The 23943-nt window shown below is 38.6% G+C and overlaps 1 protein-coding gene across 6 annotated transcripts in view; it reads left to right on the top strand.

The window, feature by feature from the left end:
• MYO1B (myosin IB) overlaps positions 1 to 23943 on the top strand; it is a 183437-nt gene that overhangs the window by 139040 nt on the left and 20454 nt on the right. For 3 of the 6 annotated variants that reach the window (XM_033230805.1, XM_033230811.1, XM_033230806.1), the window contains 11 exons: positions 533 to 637; positions 2357 to 2419; positions 4893 to 5093; positions 6230 to 6456; positions 9602 to 9802; positions 11416 to 11509; positions 12365 to 12514; positions 15714 to 15782; positions 17483 to 17569; positions 17850 to 17936; positions 19729 to 19815. In XM_033230805.1, the coding sequence (XP_033086696.1) occupies positions 533 to 637; positions 2357 to 2419; positions 4893 to 5093; positions 6230 to 6456; positions 9602 to 9802; positions 11416 to 11509; positions 12365 to 12514; positions 15714 to 15782; positions 17483 to 17569; positions 17850 to 17936; positions 19729 to 19815 (1371 nt within the window). The remainder of the gene's footprint in view (positions 1 to 532; positions 638 to 2356; positions 2420 to 4892; positions 5094 to 6229; positions 6457 to 9601; positions 9803 to 11415; positions 11510 to 12364; positions 12515 to 15713; positions 15783 to 17482; positions 17570 to 17849; positions 17937 to 19728; positions 19816 to 23943) is intronic. The other 3 variants (XM_033230808.1, XM_033230809.1, XM_033230810.1) reach the window with 3 other exon arrangements.

Raw genomic sequence — 23943 nt, 5'->3', positions numbered from 1 at the left:
TATGTGAAGTTATCTGTACATGTGTACACTTACACATACACACATGTTCATATAACATGATCTATAAAAAGGGTTAGGAGGTAAGAGTCAGAGTGAGGGATCTGTCTCTGGATGGGGACAGTAAGAGGTCAGTTCAGGAGGACTTCCTTGAGCTCTGAAGTTTCACCTAAGAATGGTAGGTTCAGAACTTGGTGACAGAGATTGTGGAGCTCACTGTGTCTTTGCTGATCTTTCAGCAAAGGAAGTGCGATTGTTTCTAGCTTCTCTGTTTGGGGTGCTTCTTTGTCAACTAAAAATCTTCATCCTTCAAATATTGCATCATTTGTGTATACTTCATTCATCACTTACTCATGACCCACTCCTCAAGTACCTGCAATGGGCAAGCATCTGTCCTAGGAGCCGTGTGCTGGGCTGCGGTTAAATCTGAGAGATCATGTGTGGCATTTCTCATGGATTGAGATGTCTGAGTGTCATTGTTTTGGGAGAGCTAGTGGCATGGTTTATAAAGCTTTTTTTCATTTTCTCCATATAGGACAACAGCTTTGAGCAGTTCATTATTAATTATTGTAATGAAAAGCTGCAACAAATCTTCATTGAACTTACTCTTAAAGAAGAGCAGGAGGAGTATATACGGGAGGTAATGTTGAAATGCTTTTTTAAAGTGTTGGTCCTTTTTTACTCATAATATAAATTCTAATTCAGAAGATAGCCTAAACAAGAAGCCATATTCAAAAGGCTACAAACTGTATGATTCCATCTGTCACTCTAGAAGAGGCAAAGCTACAGAGACTGATTGCCTGTAAAAAGCTGTAGAGTCAGGGGTTGCCAGGAGATAGGAGTCGTGAGAGGGTTGTGGCTGCAAAGAGACAGCACGAGGGAATTGTGGGGACTGATGATGGTGGTGGTTACTTGACATTACACATTTGCCAAAACTTAGAGAACTGTATACCAAAAAAAGTCAGTATCACTGTAAGTAGATTTGAAAATATTTTGAGACTTTTTTCCATATCAAAAAGTATTGAGTATTCAAATTTATAGTAAAAATAGGTAACAGTTATTGAGCGCTTACTACATAGCAGGTATTAAGTGCTGTGTATGGCTTGTCTCATTTAATGGAATCTTAAAATAACCAGAAGTCGTGTTTGCAGAGTCTTTTCATCATTAATTTAAAAATATATATTTGCTTTTCACGAAACCTTTTGTTTTTTAAAATGGCCAATCTTTTTCCAGGTATAAAATTAGTTATTTCAAAAAATAAAAGGGAGGAATTGTTATGTTTATATTTTTATTTCCTTTTTTGTTTATTTGCCTTAATATTTTAGTAATGATATTACCTATTTTCCTTTATTTTCTTAGTATCATTTAAAGCCATTAAGGACACTGAATTCTCTTTTATCTTTCTTTCCATATAGATTTTTCTAATGTGATTGTTATCCCCAGTGACTTAGTAAAACAACCCATTTACTCGAAAGCTAAATCATAAATATTTCATCTTTATTTTTTAGAGTACTCATTATGCTTCAGAAATGTTTTATACTTGTCTGGCACCTTTTGGTAACATAAATATTCTAAAAGCACGATTCATTCTTTTCCTGTCTTCTCATCATGAAGAGAATGCCCAAACTTTGATGGGTAACTTAAAACAGTTTGTACAGATCGTTTAAAACGCTTCTAAGAATATATAGAAAGATTCCTTGCTTTATGAATAGAAGACAAATAAATGTTTACATTTATAGACAGAATGTAAGTAGACACAGAAAGATTACATTTGTCTTTACGGATTTGGCTTTGTAGCCAGTGTTAGAACCAGTGGATAGGTTTTCATGTCTTTCCTTATGTTGAAAATACTTTATGGTAGCGCTGGCCTTTTTTTAACACTTGAAAGAGTTAACTTCCCTAAAACACAAGATTGACTCTAAAATTAATTTTTTTCCTTATGATTACAGATTCAGAACAGAAGAATCTAGGCCTTAAATTCTTGGGATCAAGTTCTAACTTATTTCCTTATAAACATTGTAAACATACACAAAGTAATATTGACCCAAGGGCCTGTTGAGTAAATATTTGGCCCAGGGCCAGTGAAGTGCATGGGAAATTGCTGCAGATGGGAGAGTGGAATGGAAGACAGTCTCAGAACAGGTCAAGGGTGTTTGCTTCAATCAGATTATGTCAGTGATAGGCAGCTGCATTGAGAAAGTTTTGGGAACTGCCTGTGACATTTGCAGTACCCGTTCTGTAAAGAAAATAAATTCAGAGAGGAAGGGAAATATGGTAAGATGAGCAAAGTCTGCTTTATGGATGGTAGTGTCGTGGCTTCATCTTGTGTCATTGGATTTTGTTCTGTTTTGTCTCTTAGGATATAGAATGGACTCACATCGACTACTTCAATAATGCTATCATTTGTGACCTAATAGAAAATGTGAGTACTTAGGTACAGTTTTCTAAAGAATGTTTTAGTACTATAATTCACCCTTACAAATGTTCTCAGTGCCTCAATGTTAAGCATTAGTATTTTCACTGTTACACACACACACACACACACACACACACACACACACATATATGTTAAGGAACTGCAGAGTTCTAGAGATTTTATTGTAGCCCTAAGAGATCATACACAGTTCTTGAACACATAAATAGACAGCTGGATGTTTTGATACTTAGCCAGGGTCCCCTGTGGCCATATCACAACACCCTTTTATGACCTTCAGACACCAGGCCTTAAAGGTACCAGCCTTTCTTGTATGGTTGGATTCCAGGTCTGTTCCATGGCTCCTGGGCATGTGAGTACTGATCAGAGTAGGCTCTGAGCAACCATCCAGTTTTTTGCCAAATCATAATATTCATTTCATTCCCAAAGCTCTAATGACCTCTTAACATACTATTCAGCAGGTATTATATTAAGTTTAAGAGACATAAAGGGACGACCCCTGGAGCTGAGTTAAGTGGGACCCCAGAAGTGGCTCTAGTACAGCTGTAGCATTGATTCAGATTGTACATGCAGAGGGCATTGCATGTGTGACTGCGGGTGGCCAGGGACCTGGAATTTTTCAGGTGACCCAAGTATGTGCATATGCGAAAAGGCTTAAAGTGTGAAAAATTATTGGATAATTTCGAGTAAGCTTTCTGAATCCAAGATTTTTGTTTTTAGATCATATTCTGTAGTTTATTATAAATGAATTAAATGTAGGAAGACTAATTTTGTGTGTGGAAAACAGGAAACTAATTTATGCTTGGGATTCCTAATACCTGATTTTGAATAAGTAATTTGAAACAGTGTATAAGCTTTATTGTCCTGCAGTAAGCAAGACCAGTTTAGTGAGGTGAGTGCTGTGTTTAAGGAATACAGTCACATGCTCTGAATGAGTATCAAATCATTTTCTACTCATCTTTTACAAAGCTTTTTGGGAAATATGTAATTAGCCAGTATTTTTTTCCTCAGTATTCAGCATATTCCTAAAAGTTGTTTCTCTAGTTAAATTGAACATTAGAAACAATATTCTAAGGCATCACTATTTTTCAATAAGAAATAAACTGTGGTTCAAAAAATCTGAACAATGTTGAATGGGAACACTAATATTCTATGTAAGCAGTTCAGATCTCTGACTTTGGCTCTGAAAAGTGAATTTCCTAAAAATTTTCCTGGTACATTTTGTGAAGGAGGTAATTTGCTATGGGAATCTTAAGTTTCAGAATTTCTGGTTAGTATGTTTTCCTTGATAAATATAATCTTGCATTTAATTATTCTCTTTTAAGAAGGGAAGAAAAAGAACAGTGGTAATACACTTAATTTAAGTAGATTATCTCAGCCAAAAATTCCCTTGCAATATGATTGAAGAAGCTCATGTTCACATAGGAACCTGGGTATATAAAGGAAATGTTTCCTTCCAGCATCATTAAACAATAATGTTTGTTCTGGGGGGGATGTTATGAATACACTTGATTCCTGAGAGTCCACACTTCCCCAGGGTTTTGTGTGGAATGAATAAATGCTAGTCAGAGGATGTCGTGGCCTTGTGAGCAGAAGGGGAGAGGAACCAGAGGACTTTGCCTGGGTGGAAGTAGGTGGGGTTGATGGTCAGTGGAGTGGATTGTTTTTGGAATTAAGACTTATGACCCCATAGGGGCAGTCCATGGAGCAGCAGTCTTTATTTAGCAAAATAGAAGCTTCCTGACTTCTGGTTCAGTTTAGGGCTGACTACTCTTGGAATAAAAATGACCACAGGGTCTAGATATGCAACAAATAAATTTTCACTTATGTTTAACATCCATTTAGAAATTCCACACGAATTTCTAAAATCTGAATCTATATGAAACAGATATTCTTGAAATCAGCTTGATTGCAGTGATTGTTAAAAGCAGCATCTCAAATCACAGCATTTTTTTCTAGAAAATTAGCTTTATTTTGAACACATGAACAATTTGGAAACATAGAAAACGAGTTTCCTTCTTAGGAGTGAATCAAATAATGGCCTTAGAAGACTGTGCTTTGTGATTTGAGACATGTTATAGAGGCTGTATTGTCACATTCATTTCTGCTTTTAGATTTGTTTTTGAATCTTTGAGATCCAACTTGTCTTTTCCTAAGAGTATAAATTTCAGTCATCATCAGGCTAAGGTGTCTGAGGCAACTCCCGGGTACTGTTATGCGGGGAGAGAGAAACCAAGAAGACACACTCTTCCCAACCACACCACCATACACACACCTGGGATCCTTCAGGAAAGAGCTGATTCCTGAGGCTTTTGTTATTGTTTTGATTCTCTGCTTTTTGTTATAACTGAACAGACTTTTCTTGTGACTAAGTTGATTGTGTTTGATGGTGTCATTAGGAATAATTATTAAAACAATACAGTGAGGAAGGAAGGAAACTTTTTTATTTCCTTTTTCCCAGAACACAAATGGAATCCTGGCCATGCTGGATGAGGAGTGCCTCAGACCTGGCACAGTCACTGATGAGACCTTCTTAGAAAAGCTGAACCAAGTATGTGCCACCCACCAGCACTTTGAGAGCAGGATGAGCAAGTGCTCTCGGTTCCTCAACGACACGTCTCTGCCTCACAGCTGCTTCAGGATCCAACATTATGCTGGAAAGGTATGGGGGAGCCGTGAGCACCCAGTCAGGCCTGCCAAGTTACCCCTGCAAGGAGGCTGTGCCTCAGAGATGGGCATTCGAAACCCCATTAACTTGTGAGGACAAATTGAGCTGCTAAAGTGGTTGAATCAATAAATATTCAATAGAAATAGAATCTGGGCCATGTTGACTAAAATCTTATTAATATAGAAAACCAAAAGCAAAGCTAATGGACTTAATGAAGAGTCTAAATATGTTTTTTGAATCAAACTCTTAAGCTATCCTGTATAAAATATCTATTAACACTATTGAAGGAGACTTGCCAGTACAAATTAGGAGTCAGTAAAGACTTAAGGCTTTAAAAACACAAGCCATTTAGCAAAAATAATGAATTGTTTGAGATTTTGAAATGATGTTAGGGAAAATATTTACTTTTTTAAAAAAGTACTTATTTATTTGATTAATATTTGGGGGAATTAATTTTATGTCATCTAATATATAAAGACAACCCTAAAAACAATCTTAAATTGATTAATCTTTAGAATCCTGAAAGGTTATTGATTAGAGCTAATACTTCCTTTTTCATAAAATTACAAACTTCAAAGGGGAAAACATTCATGATTATACATTTGTAAAAATTAAGTATATAGTACCTGAATTATCTTTAATTTCAGAATGTTAGAACTTGGTACTTTATGTTTTTATTAGCCTATATTATTAAAAGATAATTTCTGATCAGTTTTTCTACTGCTTCAGGATATTTATGAAAATGTCAGTATTGTTTCTATTTTGCCCCATCTACTTTTAAACAGACTAGAATTGGCATATGAGAACTAAAAAATAAAAGTAAAACCCCAGAATATTTTCAGACTCCTAAAAAAATGCAAAATCCTTTGAAAATGTTATGATAACGTTTTTGGAGTTTATTCTTGCAAATCCTGAATGGTAATAGAATTTATTTTGATCTTGTCTGTGATTTAGACAGATGGAATTTAAACTTGGAGGCGAACTCAGTATGAGAGTGTGACTAACGTGTCAGGGATTTTTTGATGGTGAAGGAAGAGGCTGCAGTGTAGATAGTCTTGGAGTATTTTTAATAGTTGTTTGACATTATAGCATGCATTGTGCTGTCATTGAGTTCTATGTGCTGCTTATAGGTGCTGTACCAAGTGGAAGGATTTGTTGACAAAAACAACGACCTTCTCTATCGAGACCTGTCCCAAGCCATGTGGAAGGCCAGCCATGCCCTCATCAAGTCTTTGTTCCCCGAAGGGAATCCCGCCAAGATCAACCTGAAAAGGCCTCCTACAGCAGGCTCACAGTTCAAGGCATCCGTGGCCACTCTGATGAAGAACCTACAGACCAAGAACCCAAACTATATTAGGTATTTCCGGCACATAAAACTTTCACAGTTTAAATGTGAGAGCACCCCGAAGGAATATCATTTTTCCCTTTGGTTCAGTCTGAGTGTAGCCCAAGCAGAGGGTAACTAAAGTACTTACAGATTAAATAATACCTTATCTGGGATTGACTTAAAAAATGCTCCACTATCCTTTCCCCTAAAATAAGAAAGTAAAAAAGTAAAGTGTGGTGGAGAAGATAGTAGATACTTAATGAAGCTCAGTGGTTGACACCTAGGTGTTTTCAACTTTCTGTATGTTTATTATTTTTTTTTTAATGGCAAGTTAACAAAATGTAAGTGTTTTTTCTCGTCAGTGTTTTGCAGAAAATTTGTTGGCTTCATTTGGGATTCTTGTTATTTTAGCTTAGAGCACAGCATTGAAGCAAGTGCTTTAGTTACAACTCTGGCACTTCTTAGGAGACATGCACTGTTTTCTTCCCTGTGAGAGGTGTAGGCCTGGAGGAAGTTATGATTCCTAAAGCAATCTGAATTTTTTTCAAGGCAGTAGAAAGAACTTCTTAAAAGGGGCCGGGCGTGGTGGCTCACACCTCTAATCCCAACACTTTGGGAGCCGGAGTCGGGTGGATCACCTTAGGTCAGGAGTTTGAGACTAGCCTGGCCAGCATGGCAAAACCCTGTCTCTACTAAAAATATAAAAAATTAGCTAGGTGTGGTGGTGGGAACCTATAATCGCATCTTCCTGGGAGGCTGAGGCAGGAGAATCGCTTGGACCCAGGAGGCAGAGGATGCAGTGAGCTGAGGTCGCACCACTGCACTCCAGCCTGGGCGACAGAGCAAGACTACGTCTCAAAAAAAAAAAAAAGACGTCTGGGCTCTTCTCTTTTTCTGCTTCTAGGGCATCTTAGACAAAACTCTCTAGATTTAGTGAAGACCAGCTAGGATTAGAGTTTGCTATGTGTGTATTTGGTGAGCTAGATAATAGAAGGAATGTGTCTGGTGGGTCAGATTTCACAGAGCACACCCATACCCACAAATACCTTCTATAGTTGTCTTTGAAAATGCAGTTATGAGGAAACTAGAGTGAAGGATATTTTTGTGTTTAGTTTGTGTGCCTGATATTTATATTTACAGAAATGTAAGTAGACAAAACCCTCTGGTTTGATTGCCGTCGGATTAGAATATATGTTGGAGAGGATCCTAGTTTCAAAAAAATCCAAGAAACTTTCTGTGATGAGTTGCTTTTGTTATTCTCAATTGAATGAATTTTTTTTTTGCATCTTAAGTATATTTTATTGAGGTGTCATTTATGTGAAGTGATATGCACAGTTCTGAAGTGAACAGTTCAATTTTTTTTTAACAATTATATATACTTTAATAACTACCACCCAGGTTAAGACATAAAACATTTCCATTACCTCAGAAAGCTTCTTCATTCCCCTCATTTTTTTAACTTTTACAGTTTTTCTAAGAAATCTTAATAAACCCCCAAGGTTGTGAATATATTATTGTATATTTCCTTCTAGAAGCTTTGTAGGTTCAGATTTCATATTTAGATCTGTTTCCCCCCAGTGTAGATATCCTGTTGCAGTAACACCATATTGAAAAGAAAACAGTCTCCTTTTCCCATTGATTTGCTTTGTGGCCTTTATTGATAATCAGTTGAATGTATATATGGGAGTCTGAACTTACTAGGCTGTTCCATTTATCTATTTGTCCGTCTTTCTTTAAGCCAGAGAGTAGACATTATTTTTATAAATGGTAAAAGAGAAAGCATAGTTAACACTGATGCCAAACAACCTAAGATGTAGTTGTCCACGTAAGTGTGTAATTTCACAGTTGTAGTTAGGCAGCCATAATCATGAATGTTTAAGTATTAGGACACAAGGATTGTTACGGTAAGATCCAAAGCTAACAATGATTTAAGCAAGACTGATGTTTATTTCTTGAGTAACTTCTAAGTATGAGGACTCCAGAGCTGACAGGGCAGCTCCTTCTGTTTTGTGGCCCTGCCGTTTCCTGGACGTGTTCCTCATCTGCATGGTCAAAGATGGCTGTCCACCATGTCAACATTTGCAGCCAGCAGTAAAATGGAGGAGACCAAGGAGAGAGCCCGTCCCTTCTTTTTTTTTTTTTTTTTTTGAGACGGAGTCTGGCTCTGTCACCCAAGCTGGAGTGCACTGGCCAGATCTCAGCTCACTGCAAGCTCCGCCTCCTGGGTTCACGCCATTCTCCTGCCTCAGCCTCCCGAGTAGCTGGGACTACAGGCGCCCGCCACCTCACCCGGCTAGTTTTTTTTTTTTTGTATTTTTTAGTAGAGACGGGGTTTCACCGTGTTAGCCAGGATGGTCTCGATCTCCTGACCTTGTGATCCGCCTGCCTCGGCCTCCCAAAGTGCTGGGATTACAGGCTTGAGCCACCGCGCCCAGCCCCGTCCCTTCTTTTAAGAACACTGACTAGAGGCTGCAGACATTACTTCCCCTCTGATCCTAGCGGCCAGAAGTTGCTCACCTGGCCACACCTACTTGCAAAGGAGGTTGGAAAATAAAGCTTTTCCCTGGGCAGCAAAGTGCCCTGTTAAGAAAGGAGAGCAGATATAGGGAGGAAACAATGTTTTTAATCTTTTTATTGAGGTATAATACATATATATTAAAGTGCATGGATCTTAACTATACAGCTTCTTGAAGTTTTACAGATGTATGTGCTTGTGTTACCCCATGCAGACCAAGTGGTAAAACATTCCCATCAGTTCAGAAGGTTCCCTTGTGTCCCTTGCATGTCGATCCCCGACTACTACCTCTCCCCAGAGGAACAGCAATACTGATTTTTAACCATGGCTTAGTTTTGCTTGAACTTGATATAAATGGAATCATAACTAGAGCATGTACTCTTGTGTTGGACTTTCACTCAATGAAATGTCAGTGATACTCATCCACATTATTGCATTTATTAGTGTGTTCTTTTTAAAATTACTGTGCCTGCAGTATTGTATTTATTTTTAGGTTGTTGTAAAATGATTTGAAATAATTTCAAAAGTAATGACTGGGTTTCTTAAGAATAACAAATAATTGTTTTGCTATGAAACAGTTATATATAATACTTTATTAAAACATAGACAATTATATCCATAAGAGGCAGTTTGTAACCTAAAATCTTTGTAATCTTTAAGGTGTATCAAACCGAATGATAAAAAAGCAGCACACATCTTCACCGAGGCTCTAGTGTGTCATCAGATCAGGTACCTGGGGCTTTTGGAGAACGTCCGAGTGCGGAGGGCAGGCTACGCCTTCAGACAGGCCTATGAACCTTGCCTAGAAAGATACAAAATGCTTTGTAAACAGACATGGCCTCATTGGAAAGGACCAGCCAGGTAAGGAATTCTGTGACCATATTTAATAATGAATGTTTTAAGTAGTCAAATAATACAGGGTTTTTTCCCACATAAAATTCATAAAACAGAATTTTATGAGAAACTGGGTATAACCTCTGTTTTGGACCTTCTTCCATTAGGATACCATTTTGTGCTAAGGTCAAAACAAGACTTATCAAATCCACATTTGGGACTTGTATGGCAATAACATTAATTTTTAGAATATTTCCAAGGTAGGTTCGTAGGAGGTGATTTGTAATTTGATACATTTATATTTGTGTAGAATCATAGAAGGGTAGAATTAGAGACAGGTTGAATTACCACTTGTCACTTTTCCCATGAAAAATTTGGCTGCAGAGAGAATCAGTGGGTGAGTGAAGGTCCCTCTCTTTGCCTAGATCTGTACCAGTTAATCGATAGACAATACAAGCAGGTAGGATTCACAATGTCAGTGTTACTGCTGGGAAAGCTAGATTAGAGAATTTAGCTTGGACCTGGTGCTATACAGCTTTCAGCTTGTCTGTCCTGAATTGCATTTACTCATCCAGTCCCAGACAGAGTGCTGGACACCGCAGGCCTAGTGGTGCATCCCCAAGTCGTGCAAGCTCTCCCTGGGCAGAGAGAACTGTGTACTGACGGGCAGCTGCTGCAGGAGAGAAATGGAACCCTGCTTGTTCAGTGACTTTCCTTCTGCTCTCACCAATCAGAGAGGCTGCTCCTCTGCAGGCTGAAGAAGCTTGCCCCTGAATACTGCTGGAGGGCTGACATGCCTGTTCCATGGGCATGGGCAGGATATGGGCGATTTTCATTTAACTATACTGATATTGCCTACACATTCTCAGTGCACCTGGCCTTTCACAGGAACATCAGCACTCTTAGGACACTTACCTTGTATTATAAGAAGATCTAGAAACTACAGATGTATGGTGTGGTCTCTGATGCCTAATTTAATACCCTAATTTAATGTAGGATCTGGGTACTGTTTCAGTTCCCATTGCTAATTTCCAGAGTATTATGGTAAACAGGTACCATAATACAGAACATGTATTCACTCCCTGCCTGGCATCTAGTCCTCAGGTAGGTGGAGTGAGGTTTAGTTCTAAAGACTGATGTTGAAACCAGGGTCAAGGATAGAGAGGTCAGGGCCAAGTCCAGTTCTTGCTCCCACTGGGTAAGGCCCACGATTGGTCTGGGATTGTCTCTTGGACTGCTTGTATTCTCAGGGACAGAAACAATGTTTAAAATATTTTCAGGAATTAACTGAGTGAGTTTAAAATAGATCTGAGTTTCTTGCACACCCTCCTGGCCCAGGTTGGTACACCGTTATACATATATTTGATACAAGTATTGCTTCTACTAATGAAATCAAGAAATTGGCTTTAATACCACATTTTCTTAGAATACATAGTTCTGAACCCAAATTTAGTTTTTCAGTGTTTACTGGACTTGGTTTAATTTGTGGAAAATTCTTTGATAGAAGGATGATTACTGAAAGAGCAGTCACACTTGGAAATGAAGCTATGTTTTATACCACTGACAACCTGATAACCGTGATAGAAGATAAAACTTTTTGTAACTCAGAAAACTCACTGTTTTTATTTTTATTTTTTTAGGTCTGGTGTGGAGGTCCTATTTAATGAATTAGAGATTCCCGTGGAAGAATACTCCTTTGGTAGATCAAAGATTTTCATCCGAAACCCAAGAACAGTATGTAACCAAAACCTTTGCACTCTGAACTTAAGTTGGAATCATATAGGAAAGTTCTTAAAATATGTTTAACTTTATAACATTACATGAGAGGCTACCATGAATGCCACAAAACACTTGTGTGTTTATCTACAAATAACCAAGAGGCATGGACAGATAAGGGGTAGTGGAAGAATGTGGATTTTTTATGAACCATCAAAGTCTTTGCTCTGACAGAGTTTATAACACTTAAGAAATCACAAAGAAACTGTTAGGACAACAGTACAACATTCATAGCAACTGCAGTTGCTATGTAAATTCAGTCTGTATTTGTAATACCTGAATTATATGTTAATTTTAAGAACTACAGCCCTATTATTTAGAGATACAGGAAAGCACTAAATGAAAAAAATTTTTTAAGTAAAAAAATACTTTTCACATTATACCTCATAGAACCCCAAGGAAATCTTTTTGTCAATGAATAGATGAGTGCGAAGTATAATGAGTATAGCAGGTGACTGGTAATTTGGAAACGTTGAGATTTTGGAAAGTGTTTAATTCATTTAAGAGAGAATTTTCCAGCATCTGCCTTCCATTAGTTTTCCATAAGTAAACTTAAGCTCAATTCAGCCCCTCTCTGATTTGTCATAAATTCTGAATCACTGGAATAAAAATTGTAAGTCTTTCATGAATTCATCAAAATAATTTTTTCACGGACCATTATCCATACCATGTATAATGAATATGGTTATTCAATTCTTTTTTTCAATGTAATTGACTCCAACATGATGGCATTTTTGTCTCTTGAAAATTCCTTTCGGTGTGCTGTGAGGTTTCAGAGGATTTTTAATAAGACCATCTATCATTTCTTATTAGTTATTCAAATTAGAAGACCTGAGGAAGCAACGCCTGGAGGACTTGGCCACTCTCATTCAGAAGATATACCGGGGGTGGAAATGCCGCACACACTTCCTGCTAATGAAAAAAAGCCAAATTGTGATTGCTGCCTGGTATAGGAGATATGCGGTAAGAGTCTCAGTCATTTTAAATCAGTAATAACAATGCTCATTTGCCAACATTTATTATGCACTTACTATGTATGTGATTTTTACACACTTAATTCTCCCAACAACCTCATGAGACAATAGATGTTCTTAATGGTTTTTTTTAAAGATGAGAAAACTAAGACACTAAGCTGTTAAGTAATTTGCCCACAGCCACATAGCTATAAGTGATAGAGCTGGGATTTTAATCCAAGACAGTATTAGAGCTCAAGTTCAGTGTACCACACCGCCTTTCACTGATCTAGCTGTATTTGGTTGGAAATACATTTTTAATTTGGTCATCAGATTGGAAGAGACAATGTCCTTTAAACTTTTGATTTGGTTGGGCTAGTTTTTCAGAGTAATTGGCTTTTCTTTATTGTAGCAGCTTTGAAAGTGGCTTTAATTCCAGAAAGCCAATGGCATGTTTTTGTAGATTTCTGGTGTTGGTTAAAGGATTGCGTTCTCTTTAGTCCTTAGGTATCTGGCTTTGTTAACTATAGGGGAAAGATTCAATAATAAATAATGTTTACCTAATTAATATGAAGTTTCTTTTTGGCATTTCCTTCCTCACTTGATTGTAGAGGTTTTGTTGAAGGCATACCGCAGGTTTGAGAGAAGCCTGAAGGTTTGCCTTAAGGTTAATTGAAACTTGGGCTGTGCTCTCACAAAATGAATTAGATTTGCACTCACATCTCCTTTCTCGTATTCTTCCTCTTTTTCAGCCATAAAGAGACTTTGCTATAGGACTGTATATAATCAAGACATAATTTACGCTGACCTATTCTCACATAATACATTTTGGTTTATTATTTCAAAGTTTTACAAATTAATGAGATACTTAAGTGATTAAGCTAAAGAAAATCAGCTTGAGAGTATCTTTACAATGGCTCATGCTAGTTAAGATTATAACCAGCAGTATAAGTCTTAAAATATGAATCTGCACAGCCATGTGAATGATAGAGTCATTCATATGCATTCTGCAAAGGCACTTTGGACTGTTGTCACCCAGCCTGGTGGCCATGGAGTCTCCTCTGTACACATAGTAGCATCCTTAACTCTGCTGCAGATTCATAATGCTCTGTTTTCTGTTTGGCTGAGAAAGGGAGGACCAACAAGTAAGCAGTCCTCAAGGAGCCCTTTTTATAATTTCTTATTTTGAGGTCATTAAGAAAAGTTTACAAGTGTGCTGGATTCATCTGTCTTGAATTCTACAAATATTTTTAAAACATGTTAGCAAGGTGGACAAAACAACCTAATTCCTGACTTCCTAAAGCTTATATCTAGTGAAAGACAATATGCATTTAAGCAAACAAATAATCAGAACAATTATAGACTGTTGTAAGTGCTAGGAAGGAAACAGAGAACTGAGATAAAGAATAATGGGGAGGCGGGATGTGACCTAAGAGTGGTCAAGGAGAAACTTCTGGGAGGGGCCATTTGATCAGAAGGATGAGAAAGAACAGGCAATGCCAAGAACCAGGAAGATTAAGTATTATTTGTACCTTTTCTCCCAATATAAATCTTTAATATCACCAGATTTTAAAATGTCACTATGTATCATTAGTTCATGATGTCAGGAGTTATAAGCAATATTAGTTTGTAGAATGAAAACTAAGAATAGCCCCAGTTTTAGAGAATGCATTCACTTTGCTCTAGTGTTAACATCTCTTTCAAAATTTGAACTACATACCTCAACCAGCTCACTGCGTGTTACTCAAGCCAGTGATTAAACTCATTATTTTCCATCAACCAGATAACTCAAAAGATTTCTTGAATGCCCCTTTTTAGTTGCTGATTACTTTTAAGTTATTCCATATTTTGTGATATTTCATGTTTCCTAGAGATGAATTTTCAAGTGAGATGTAGTTATTTTCAAGACATTTATGAATTAAAAAAAAAAACAAAAAACACAGAGGTTACAAATGGATGTCAGAGTGATAGTCAGATACCATAGCTGTAGGTTGTTCATACATCTGTGGAATATTACTCTGGGAAGAATCCTAGAGATTTTACATCTCCTCATTTAACAGCTGGGGAAACTGAGGCTCAGAGAAGGTGAGTGCCTTGTCTGAGGTCCCAGGATCCTCTTGGATTTTCTCCCTGGCATCCTTTTTTTGTTCCTCTGCCCATCTATTGATACCATCACCCATTACCTCTGATTTTCCAAGACAAAGCCTGGCAGCCTGGGAAGGCATCTCCCACCTCAGAGAATGGGGGCTGAGCCATCTAGCACTTCTAACATGAAGAATTCATAATGTGACTTTAGTACTTTGAAATGCTGTGAATTTTCATCAGGGATGCCCATGTTTCAGTGTATATTCCAAAGTGAATACTGTAAAAGCTCACTTTTCTAGGGAGTATTCCAGCAGCCTCCACTCCAAGGCGTCAGCCCTAGAAGAAAGAAAGTCCTCTGGGCACTGAGCTTGTTGAGCCAGAGCTGGGAGCCTCACTAGGTCTTCTTTGACCTTCCCCACCTGGAAGTAACCTCTGCTGCCTCTGAGCCTGCCTCTTGTGCTCTCTGTGCTGCGTCTCTCCCAGGGTACTGTTTATCCTTTATACTGTCGACCTGTGTCTACTTCAAGTCCTTGAGGGCAGGGATGGAGTCAGATGCACATTTATATCCTCATGGTTCTATTAAAAGGCTTTATGCATAGTAGAGGCTCAATATAGAAATATTTAGTTGATTGATAGCAGTTTACTTAAATTTTTAGCTGATTTTCCAGCTTGAGGCAGAGTAAAAGTAGCAAACCTAAAAGAAGCTAGGGAGGTTTAGAGGTGAGTCCAGTAAGTAGCATGGTGAGAAATGATACCAAGAAGAGAGAACACTCAAAAGCAGATGCAGAACTCAGTGAGTTTTCATTCAATATGCGTTTACTGAGTATCTGCCGTGTGTGGAACTCTGTATTATAACAGCATGAGACGAAGAAAGTAATGATAATAATGCGGTGTCCTGAGTCATTTAGGAATTATTTTATTCAGCATCCTTAAAGCATACTTTGGATTAACTGTAATAATATTGGATTATTTGATATTTTGGTTTCTTTATGTATTGGTTTCCAGAAGGAGTATGGATAATTAAGAGTCAGTCAGACGATGTGAGCAAATACCCTTTCTCAATCCTTGTGTGCGTTACAGATATGTAACTACAACTGCCAATATCTTCCCCTTTTATCCTACAGCAACAAAAGAGGTACCAGCAGACAAAGAGTTCCGCCTTAGTAATTCAGTCTTATATCCGGGGTTGGAAGGTGAGTTTAAAAGAAGTATGCTTTATTTATTTGGGGTTTTCTGGTTTTTCACAAAGGATAATGTCTTTAGGCTCACCCTGCAGGGGAGGGCTCCTGTGTGTCCTGCCTGGCCTGTAAACAGTCAGATGGAAAGAATAAATATTATGGGCCAAACAGGGACCCTGGTGACCATGTCTTGGCCACTTCCTTCTAACCAGCTTTCTTTTTAAGCGCTTTTGTTCTCTAAGCAGGAAGTCCTTGAAGTAATACCCGTACATGATTTCAATATCCCTTTGCCCCATGTTTTTGAGAAAAGCTGTAGTACAGAAGGCTATCTCACAGCCATTGCTTTCATACTCAGAACCCCTACCCCAGTGACTTCCATAACTGTCCAGTAACCATCTTGCAGGCTTGCCATCACGACTGAAAGATCCTGAGATCTGGCCAGGACTAGTGGTGGGGACATGGGGGAGCCGTCACAGTGGACAGCCTGGTTCCAGGTCCTTCCTGCCAAGACTTGGTTCAAGGGTCAATGAACTATGGGCCCCAGGCCAAGGGTCAATGAACTGCAGGCCACAGGTCAAATCCAGCCTGCTGTCTGTTATACAACCTGCAAGCTGAGAATGGTTTTTATATTTTTAAACTGTTGTTTTTAAAAAAGGAAAAGATGATGATTTCATGACATATGAAAAGTCTATGGAATACACATTTCAGTGTACATAAATAAAGTTTTATTGGAACACAGCCACATTCATTTATTTCACAGATTGGCTGGCTGCTCTAGCACTACAGTGGTAGAGTCAAGTCGTAGCAATAGACTGTGTGACCTTCAGAGCCAAAAGCACTTTACAGAAAAAGTTTACGGATCCCTCATCTAGGTCAACGATACTTCAGAGCATGTTCTGACCTCTTTCCTGTGAGGAGATTTTGTGGCATGGTCTGGATCCAGAGGGCTAGTGCCCAGGCCTGGAGCCCTTTCAGAGGGTAGCCCCTCGGTCCCGGGTCCAGCAACACTGACTGACCTTGCCCAGGCCCTCGACAAGTTAAGGGCTTAGTAGTTGTCCCACGGCAAATGGCAAAACACAAATCTGAACATGTAGAGTAAGTGAAATTGCTGCCTGCAGCTTCTTCCCTGGCCTCATGACTGGACCCTGGGGCCCCGTTTGTAGGCTAGGGACCTCAGAGGAAGGACTAGAAGTCCACCTTCAAACCAGGTGTCCTCCTGGCCCCCATATGATCAGTTTCCAGCAACTAATGGAAAGAAACCGCTGGTTTGGGATCAATGAGATTATTTTGGTTTTGCAGTTTTAAAAATCTCTTGAATAAGAAGGACAGCTACAGTTACATTCCAGGCAATAATAAGGAAAGAGATACAGTGGCCTTCAGAGGATCACTGGAATTCTCTGGCCACCTTCTGAGAACTGTTTCATCCCACAGATGTGTGCCAGCTTGTGGTGCTGTCGTCAAAAATGTTTCCTATTGTGTATCAGGGTATGGGAAGCTGCTGTTCCAGTCAAGTGGAAACTACACTGTCATGCTTGATGATGTCTTCATTGTCCACCTTCTCATAGTCAGTTTGGGGCTAGTCACCTTCACCTTCTTTAACCTGTGATTTTTCACGATATCGTAGGTGTTAGGACAATCATCTCTTCAGGTTTTTTTTTCAAGTCACTGTCAATTCCATTTTTTTAAACGTTCTTTTGGGTGATTCTGCCCTTTAGGCTCGAAAAATTCTGCGGGAACTGAAGCATCAAAAGCGCTGTAAGGAAGCAGTCACGACCATTGCTGCATATTGGCACGGGACCCAGGTAGGCCGGAGACCCCCAGGAAGGCGGTGGGTCAGCAGTAATGTCATGTGGAACCATAAACCCTCGGCTTCAGGGGCAGAAAGTGTTTCACTGGCTTGAGCTACTGAGCACGTGTTTGCCTCTTGCTCTTTCCAACATTGTGTTGTGGGGTGGTGGCACATGCTTTTGCATTTACCATTTGGTGGTGATGAGTGTCTCTCTTTTTCTTTCTTCATTGAAAACCAGCAGTAACCTTTCCTGCCTTAAACTTTTCTGTAACTCCTTTTCAAATGCATCACAGGCGCGAAGGGAACTGAGACGGCTGAAGGAGGAGGCTAGGAATAAACATGCTATTGCAGTTATTTGGGCTTACTGGCTTGGATCTAAGGTACTTGTTGCACATATCCCAACACTCCATCCGGGAATTCTGCAATAATCAGTCCTTATCTCTAGACTATTAGGGGATGAATGACTGCAATTAATAGTGGCTCACACTGGTGCATGTCGTAGCCGCCAGATTTAACACACCTGGAAACATTAGTTCAGTAGTATGCATAGGAAGCTTAGGCATGCGTAGGCCAATAAAACTAATTGCTTACTAAAAAGGCACTAGTACCATTGCTCTTTAAAACAAAACAAAACAACTCTTAAATAACATGCATGTTTAGGTTCCCCCCTCCCCACTGATGAATGCTAGCAGTTTTTTAGAGGTTTTCTGGAGGGGTTGCGCATGTTGGGAATGTTCAAGTTTGGGCTTCAATCAGTCTCTGCAACATGTTGACAATGGAAATGCCTCTAACATACGTCTTCAAAAAATTAATTTATGAATGAAGTTTTTTTTAGGCTCACTGTGGCAGCTATTGATTATTATAAGCAAAATATTACATGTGCAAAGAATTATCATCTGTGATTTAACAGAAAACTATGTTCATGCACAGCTAGCTATAATTGCCACTGAAGAATCCCAGGAATTTCAGCATCAGCTGTTTGTTTTCAGAAACAAAGGCCTCCTGAAATACTCTTACTAATCCCCAGGCATAGTCGTGGGCTCTGTGAACATTTCACATACCCCAAGGGACAAGATTTTTAGATGTTTTTGTTACTTAGAAAATCAAAGGTCATCTTTGCTAAAAATGTGTATTCCAGTTAGAAACACAAACATCAACAGAGTCCTGTGTTTTGAAGTCCACCTTGTCAACATTATAAGCCTATCTTGTGAGAAAATGAGGAAAGTCAACATCTGCCTGAATAAAGAGCTAAATTTGCCAAAAACTAACCAGAGTTGTTCATTTGTGCTTTTCCTGAAAAATCTGTGAAGAACAAACTTGTTCCTCTAGTCAACTGAGGGAAATGTTGTAGCAGAAGCAAAAGGACTCTTAGATGGGTCTTGCTAGGATTTCTCCATCCAGTGAGTTCATTTCCCAGTCTCAGTACTATAATATCTTGAACAATTAGTGCCTATTTATATCCTTTAGAATAGCTTGTCTAAGATTATTTTTTCCCTGACAGTAATTTTTAAACCTATAAGTTTAATCTATAATTGCTTCAGTCTTCAGTATATTTCACTTTGGGGACCTTAGCTAAAACTGAATTTTTATACATGCCACTTTTCATTTTTTGACTAGAAGTAATTTTTGAGTTTTGTTAGTTTTGGTTTTTGTTTGCACTTCAGAGAAATAACCTTTTTTCCTCCCAGTTTTCTAAATGATTGTTCACAAGAGTTATCTTTTTTCCATCCAAAGGGATGAACTCAGACAGGAGTGCATAGCTTCTTCAGCCCAATGTGCTGTCAGCAAAGGGGAGTCTAATGACGTCATTGGGGCTGTTACTCAGACTTTGAAGGCTTTGATATGGGAGTGAAAGGGTGTAGAGAAGACAGCAAACGGAGAGAGAACAAGGAAGAGAAAAGAAAAAGAATGGAAGTAAGGGGTGGGAAATGATTCCCTTGGGAACCACACAGATTGCCCTCCTCTGGAACAGAATCTCAGTGCACTGAAAATACAAGCGCTGCACCAGCCTGGCACCAATTCTTTGGGTTTGAATTATTATGCACTGTTCTTCTGTCATTCTGAAATCCTTATTCATAAATTGGCTCTTCTGTTTGGTGGGGTATCTTTTTCTGGTCATTTGTGCTGTCTGCATTGGGCTGTCTCTTTTATTTACTATCTAAAACATTCTAGGCTCGAAGGGAATTGAAACGCTTGAAGGAGGAGGCTAGGCGTAAGCATGCAGTTGCTGTCATTTGGGCTTACTGGCTTGGACTGAAGGTACTTCTCAACCACTTGTTTCTGTCCAGGGTGAACTTCATAAAGCCTAGCACCTACTAACCCTGAGAAAACGACTGATTATGCTTGCTGATGGTCTGCACAGTCTTGTAGAATGTCATCTTGCTTAATTTTTTTACATTTTTCAGAAGAAACCTATACACTAATTTTTTTTCTGATTTTGTGATTTCTATTTCTTTAAATAATGGGTTTAATGTAATAGCAATATGGCATGTTTTATTCAAGATACTATGTTATCAAAGTTCTAGTTTGTTATCCTTATGAGTGTAAAGTTGTTTTTTTAAAATCTGTGAGACACGGTTACAATAGTTGAGCTAAAAGCTGCCCTACATCCACACTGACCAGCCTAGGGATGCCAGGCTTTTGTTTCCCTTTTTATGCCAATTCTGCCCCAATAATGGCTGCCTGGAGTAGAGCTTTCTTCAGAGCGACCATTGTTCTAATTGTTCAGTGCAGGAACCAAAGGGTCTTGCATCACTAAGCTTACAGATTTTGATTAATAAGATCAGAGATTCAGAGACCAGTGGATCATTCATGTTAAAGAGAACCTCGAATTCAAATACCTTGTGATTATGGCAGGGTTTATTTCAAAGTGTGCTTACTACAGTAGGGTACACTTATGTGTCCAGAACTACACATAAGTAAATAACTCCAAGCTCTGAAAAGGCTTTAGAATATTCTTTACGCCATGTAACGATCTGGTCTTCCAAATTCAATAATTAATCACCATAGGAAGCCATCCATATTGCCTTTGGGGGATAATTAGGCCCCTTTTTGACAGTATTTCTTATCATTGTTTTTACTTTAATCCTGTGATATTTAATCTTACTCTAAATATTTGAATATTATCTGAGAGATCATTGACTCTAAATCTGAACAACCATTAGAAATATCCCTGAATCCTGCTTTGAATAATCTGCATTTTTTTCTGCAACTTCAGCCTATAAATTTTAGTAAATTATCCTTTTTGATTATACTGAGTATTCACCAAGTAATATTTGAAGTAATGAAGAAGTAACTTAAATATGAATTTTAATAGATGTTCTGTTCGAAGAACTCCAAACAAGCTCCATAACCGGTTTCTTTTAAAGTCAAACAAAAGTAAACATTTTTCCATTTAATTCACATCCTCTAATTTGCATTCTAATTTTCATAACAGGAAGGAAAATTAACATTGAATCAGGATTTTTACTCTATAAAATGATGTCCATCAGTAATAATTTATCTTCAGTTTTCTGGGTTTAACTGCATATGATTTCAGAACATTTTTGCATTAGGGGTGTGCACTACCAACTTACAAAGCACATTCAGTTTGTAGGGGAATATTATTTTAGCAGAAGCTAACTGGGCTTACTCTAGACATAACTTTCTTCCTCTCAGTCTCCAACAAAACAGAAGTACTTTACTATATTACCAGTATTGTATGAAATAAGATCAAACTTACTTGAAGTCCAAGAATATAATAATTTTGTTTTTTTTTTTTCTAAAAGAGAATCATGGTAATATGAATGATAGTTTTGCCCTCTCAAATGATTGACTTTTCTTGTGGAAATAATTACAAAGTGCAGTGAGCCTTTTTAAGACTCCCATTTCCCCCAGGGGGCACCATCATATATGCCAGCATGTTGTCACTGGGCTTTAAAGGTCTGTAGTTGTATTTTGGGAGAAATAACCTGCCCTGTGGAATATCAAAATGCACGTAGCAATGAGTTCAGTTATAATGAAGCTCAACTAAATATAGTAGGACTTCAGGTATATTTTTAAGGACATATTCTTACGTAACTTCATTTGTCTGCCTTCATGTGCTATTATAATTTCAGGAGCCAATTGTTAGGTAACATTTTTCTTCTCCTTGTCCCTTCTCACCTTAGTTTGAGATTAGAAATGTTTGTGGATCTGACAACTCCGTGGCTAAAAGGCAAATGGTAATCAGTAACTAGAATATGAATACAGGCATACCTCAGAGACATTGCAGGCTCAGTTCTAGATCTCTGCAATAAAGTAAATATCACAATAAAGTGAATCACACAAATGTTTTGTTTTCCAGTGCAAATAAAAGTTATGTTTACGCTATCTCTACTATAGTCTATTAAGTGTCTAATAGCATTATGTCTAAAACACCAAAGTACATACTTTACAAATACTTTATTGCTAAAAAATGCTAACCATCATCTGAGCCTTCAGCAAGTTGTAATATTTTTCCTGGTGGAGAGTCTTCTCTTGTCTTGATGTCGATGGCTGCTGACTGATGTGGCTGCTGAAGGTTGTGGTGGCTGTGGCAGTTTCTTTTTTTTTTTTTTTTTTTTTTTTTGAGACAGAGTCTCGCTCTGTCGCCCAGGCTGGAGTGCAGTGGCCAGATCTCAGCTCACTGCAAGCTCCGCCTCCCGGGTTTACGCCATTCTCCTGCCTCAGCCTCCCGAGTAGCTGGGACTACAGCCGCCCGCCACCTGGCCGGCTAATTTTTTGTATTTTTTAGTAGAGACGGGGTTTCACCGTGTTAGCCAGGATGGTCTCGATCTCCTGACCTCGTGATCCGCCCGTCTCGGACTCCCAAAGTGCTGGGATTACAGGCTTGAGCCACCGCGCCCGGCCAGCTGTGGCAGTTTCTTAAAACAAGACAACAATGAAGTTTGCCACATAGATTGATTTCCTTTCCTGAAAGATTTCTATATAGCGTATGTTGGCATTTGATAGCATTTTACCCAATGTAGAACTTCTTTCAAAATTGGAATTAATCCTCTCAAACCTTATCACTGGCTTTGTCAACTAAGCTTATGGAATATTCCAGATCCTTTGTTGTCATTTCAACAGTGTTCACAGCATCTTCATCAGGAGTAGATTCCATCTCAGGAAACTACTTTCTTTGGTCATCCGTAAGAAGCAACTCCTTGTTCATTTACATCTTATCTTGAGATTGCAGCAATTCAGTCCCATTTTCAGGCTTCACTTCTAATTCTAGTTCTCTTGATATATTGCCACATCTGCAGTTACTTCCTCCACTAAAGTTTTGAGCCCCAAGTCATCCATGAGAGTTGGAATCAACTTCTTCCAAACTTTTATTAATGTGGCTATTTTGACCTCCTCCCATGAATCTCGAATGTTCTTAATGGCACCCAGAATGATGATTCTTTTCTGGAAAGTTTTTAATATACTTTGCCCAGATCCACCAGAGGAATCACTGTCTGTGGCAGGTATAGACTGAAAAATGTATTTCTTAAATCATAAGACTGGGAATTACTCCTTGATCCATGAGCTGCAGAGTGGATGTAGTGTTAGCAGGCGTGAAAACATTAATCTCCTTGTATATATCCATCAGAGCTCTTGGGTGACCAGGTGCCTTGTCAGTGTGAATTAATATTTTGAAGGTTATCTCTTTTCTGAGCAGTAGGTCTCAATATGGGGCTTAAGATAGTTAATAAACCGTGCTCTAAGCAGATGTGCTATCATCTAGGCTTTGTTGTTCCATTTATGGAGCACACAGGCAGAGTAGATTTAGCATAATTCTTAAGCTGTAGGATTTTTCTAATGGTGAATGAGCATTAGTTCCAGCTTAAAGTTAGTAGCTGTATTATCCTATAACAAGATAATCAGCCTGTCCTTTGAAGCCGGACATTAGCTTCTCCTCTCTAGCTATCAAAGTCTAGATGGCATCTTCTTCCAATAGAAGGCTGTTTTGTCTACATTGGAAATCTGTTGTTGAATGTAGCCGCATTCATCAGTGATCTAGCTAGATCTCCTGGATAACTTTCTGCAGCTTCTATATCAGCACTTGCAGCTTCTTTCCTTAACCCTGATGAAAAGTTAATAAACTTTTCTTCTGCAGCTTCCTCACCTCTCTCAGCCTTCTTAGAATTGAAGAGAGTTAGGACATTGCTCTGGATTAGGTCTTGGCTTAGAGGAACGTTGTGGCTGGTTTGATCTTATATCTAGACCACTAAAATTTTCTTATCAGCAATGAGGCTGTTTCACCTTCTTATCATTTGTGTGTTCACTGGAATAATACTTTTAATTTCCTTCAAGAATGTTTCCTTTGCATTTATAACTTGGCTGTTTGGCACAAGGGTCCTAGCTTTTGGACTGCCTCAGCTGTTGACATGCCTTCCTCACTAA

The sequence above is a fragment of the Trachypithecus francoisi genome, unplaced genomic scaffold (assembly GCF_009764315.1).
Source record: "Trachypithecus francoisi isolate TF-2019V2 unplaced genomic scaffold, Tfra_2.0 Lachesis_group13, whole genome shotgun sequence".
NCBI classification, from domain to species: Eukaryota; Metazoa; Chordata; class Mammalia; order Primates; family Cercopithecidae; genus Trachypithecus; species Trachypithecus francoisi.
The sequence above is the reverse complement of the archived record's forward strand: the minus strand, read 5'-3'. Positions and strand labels throughout refer to the sequence as shown.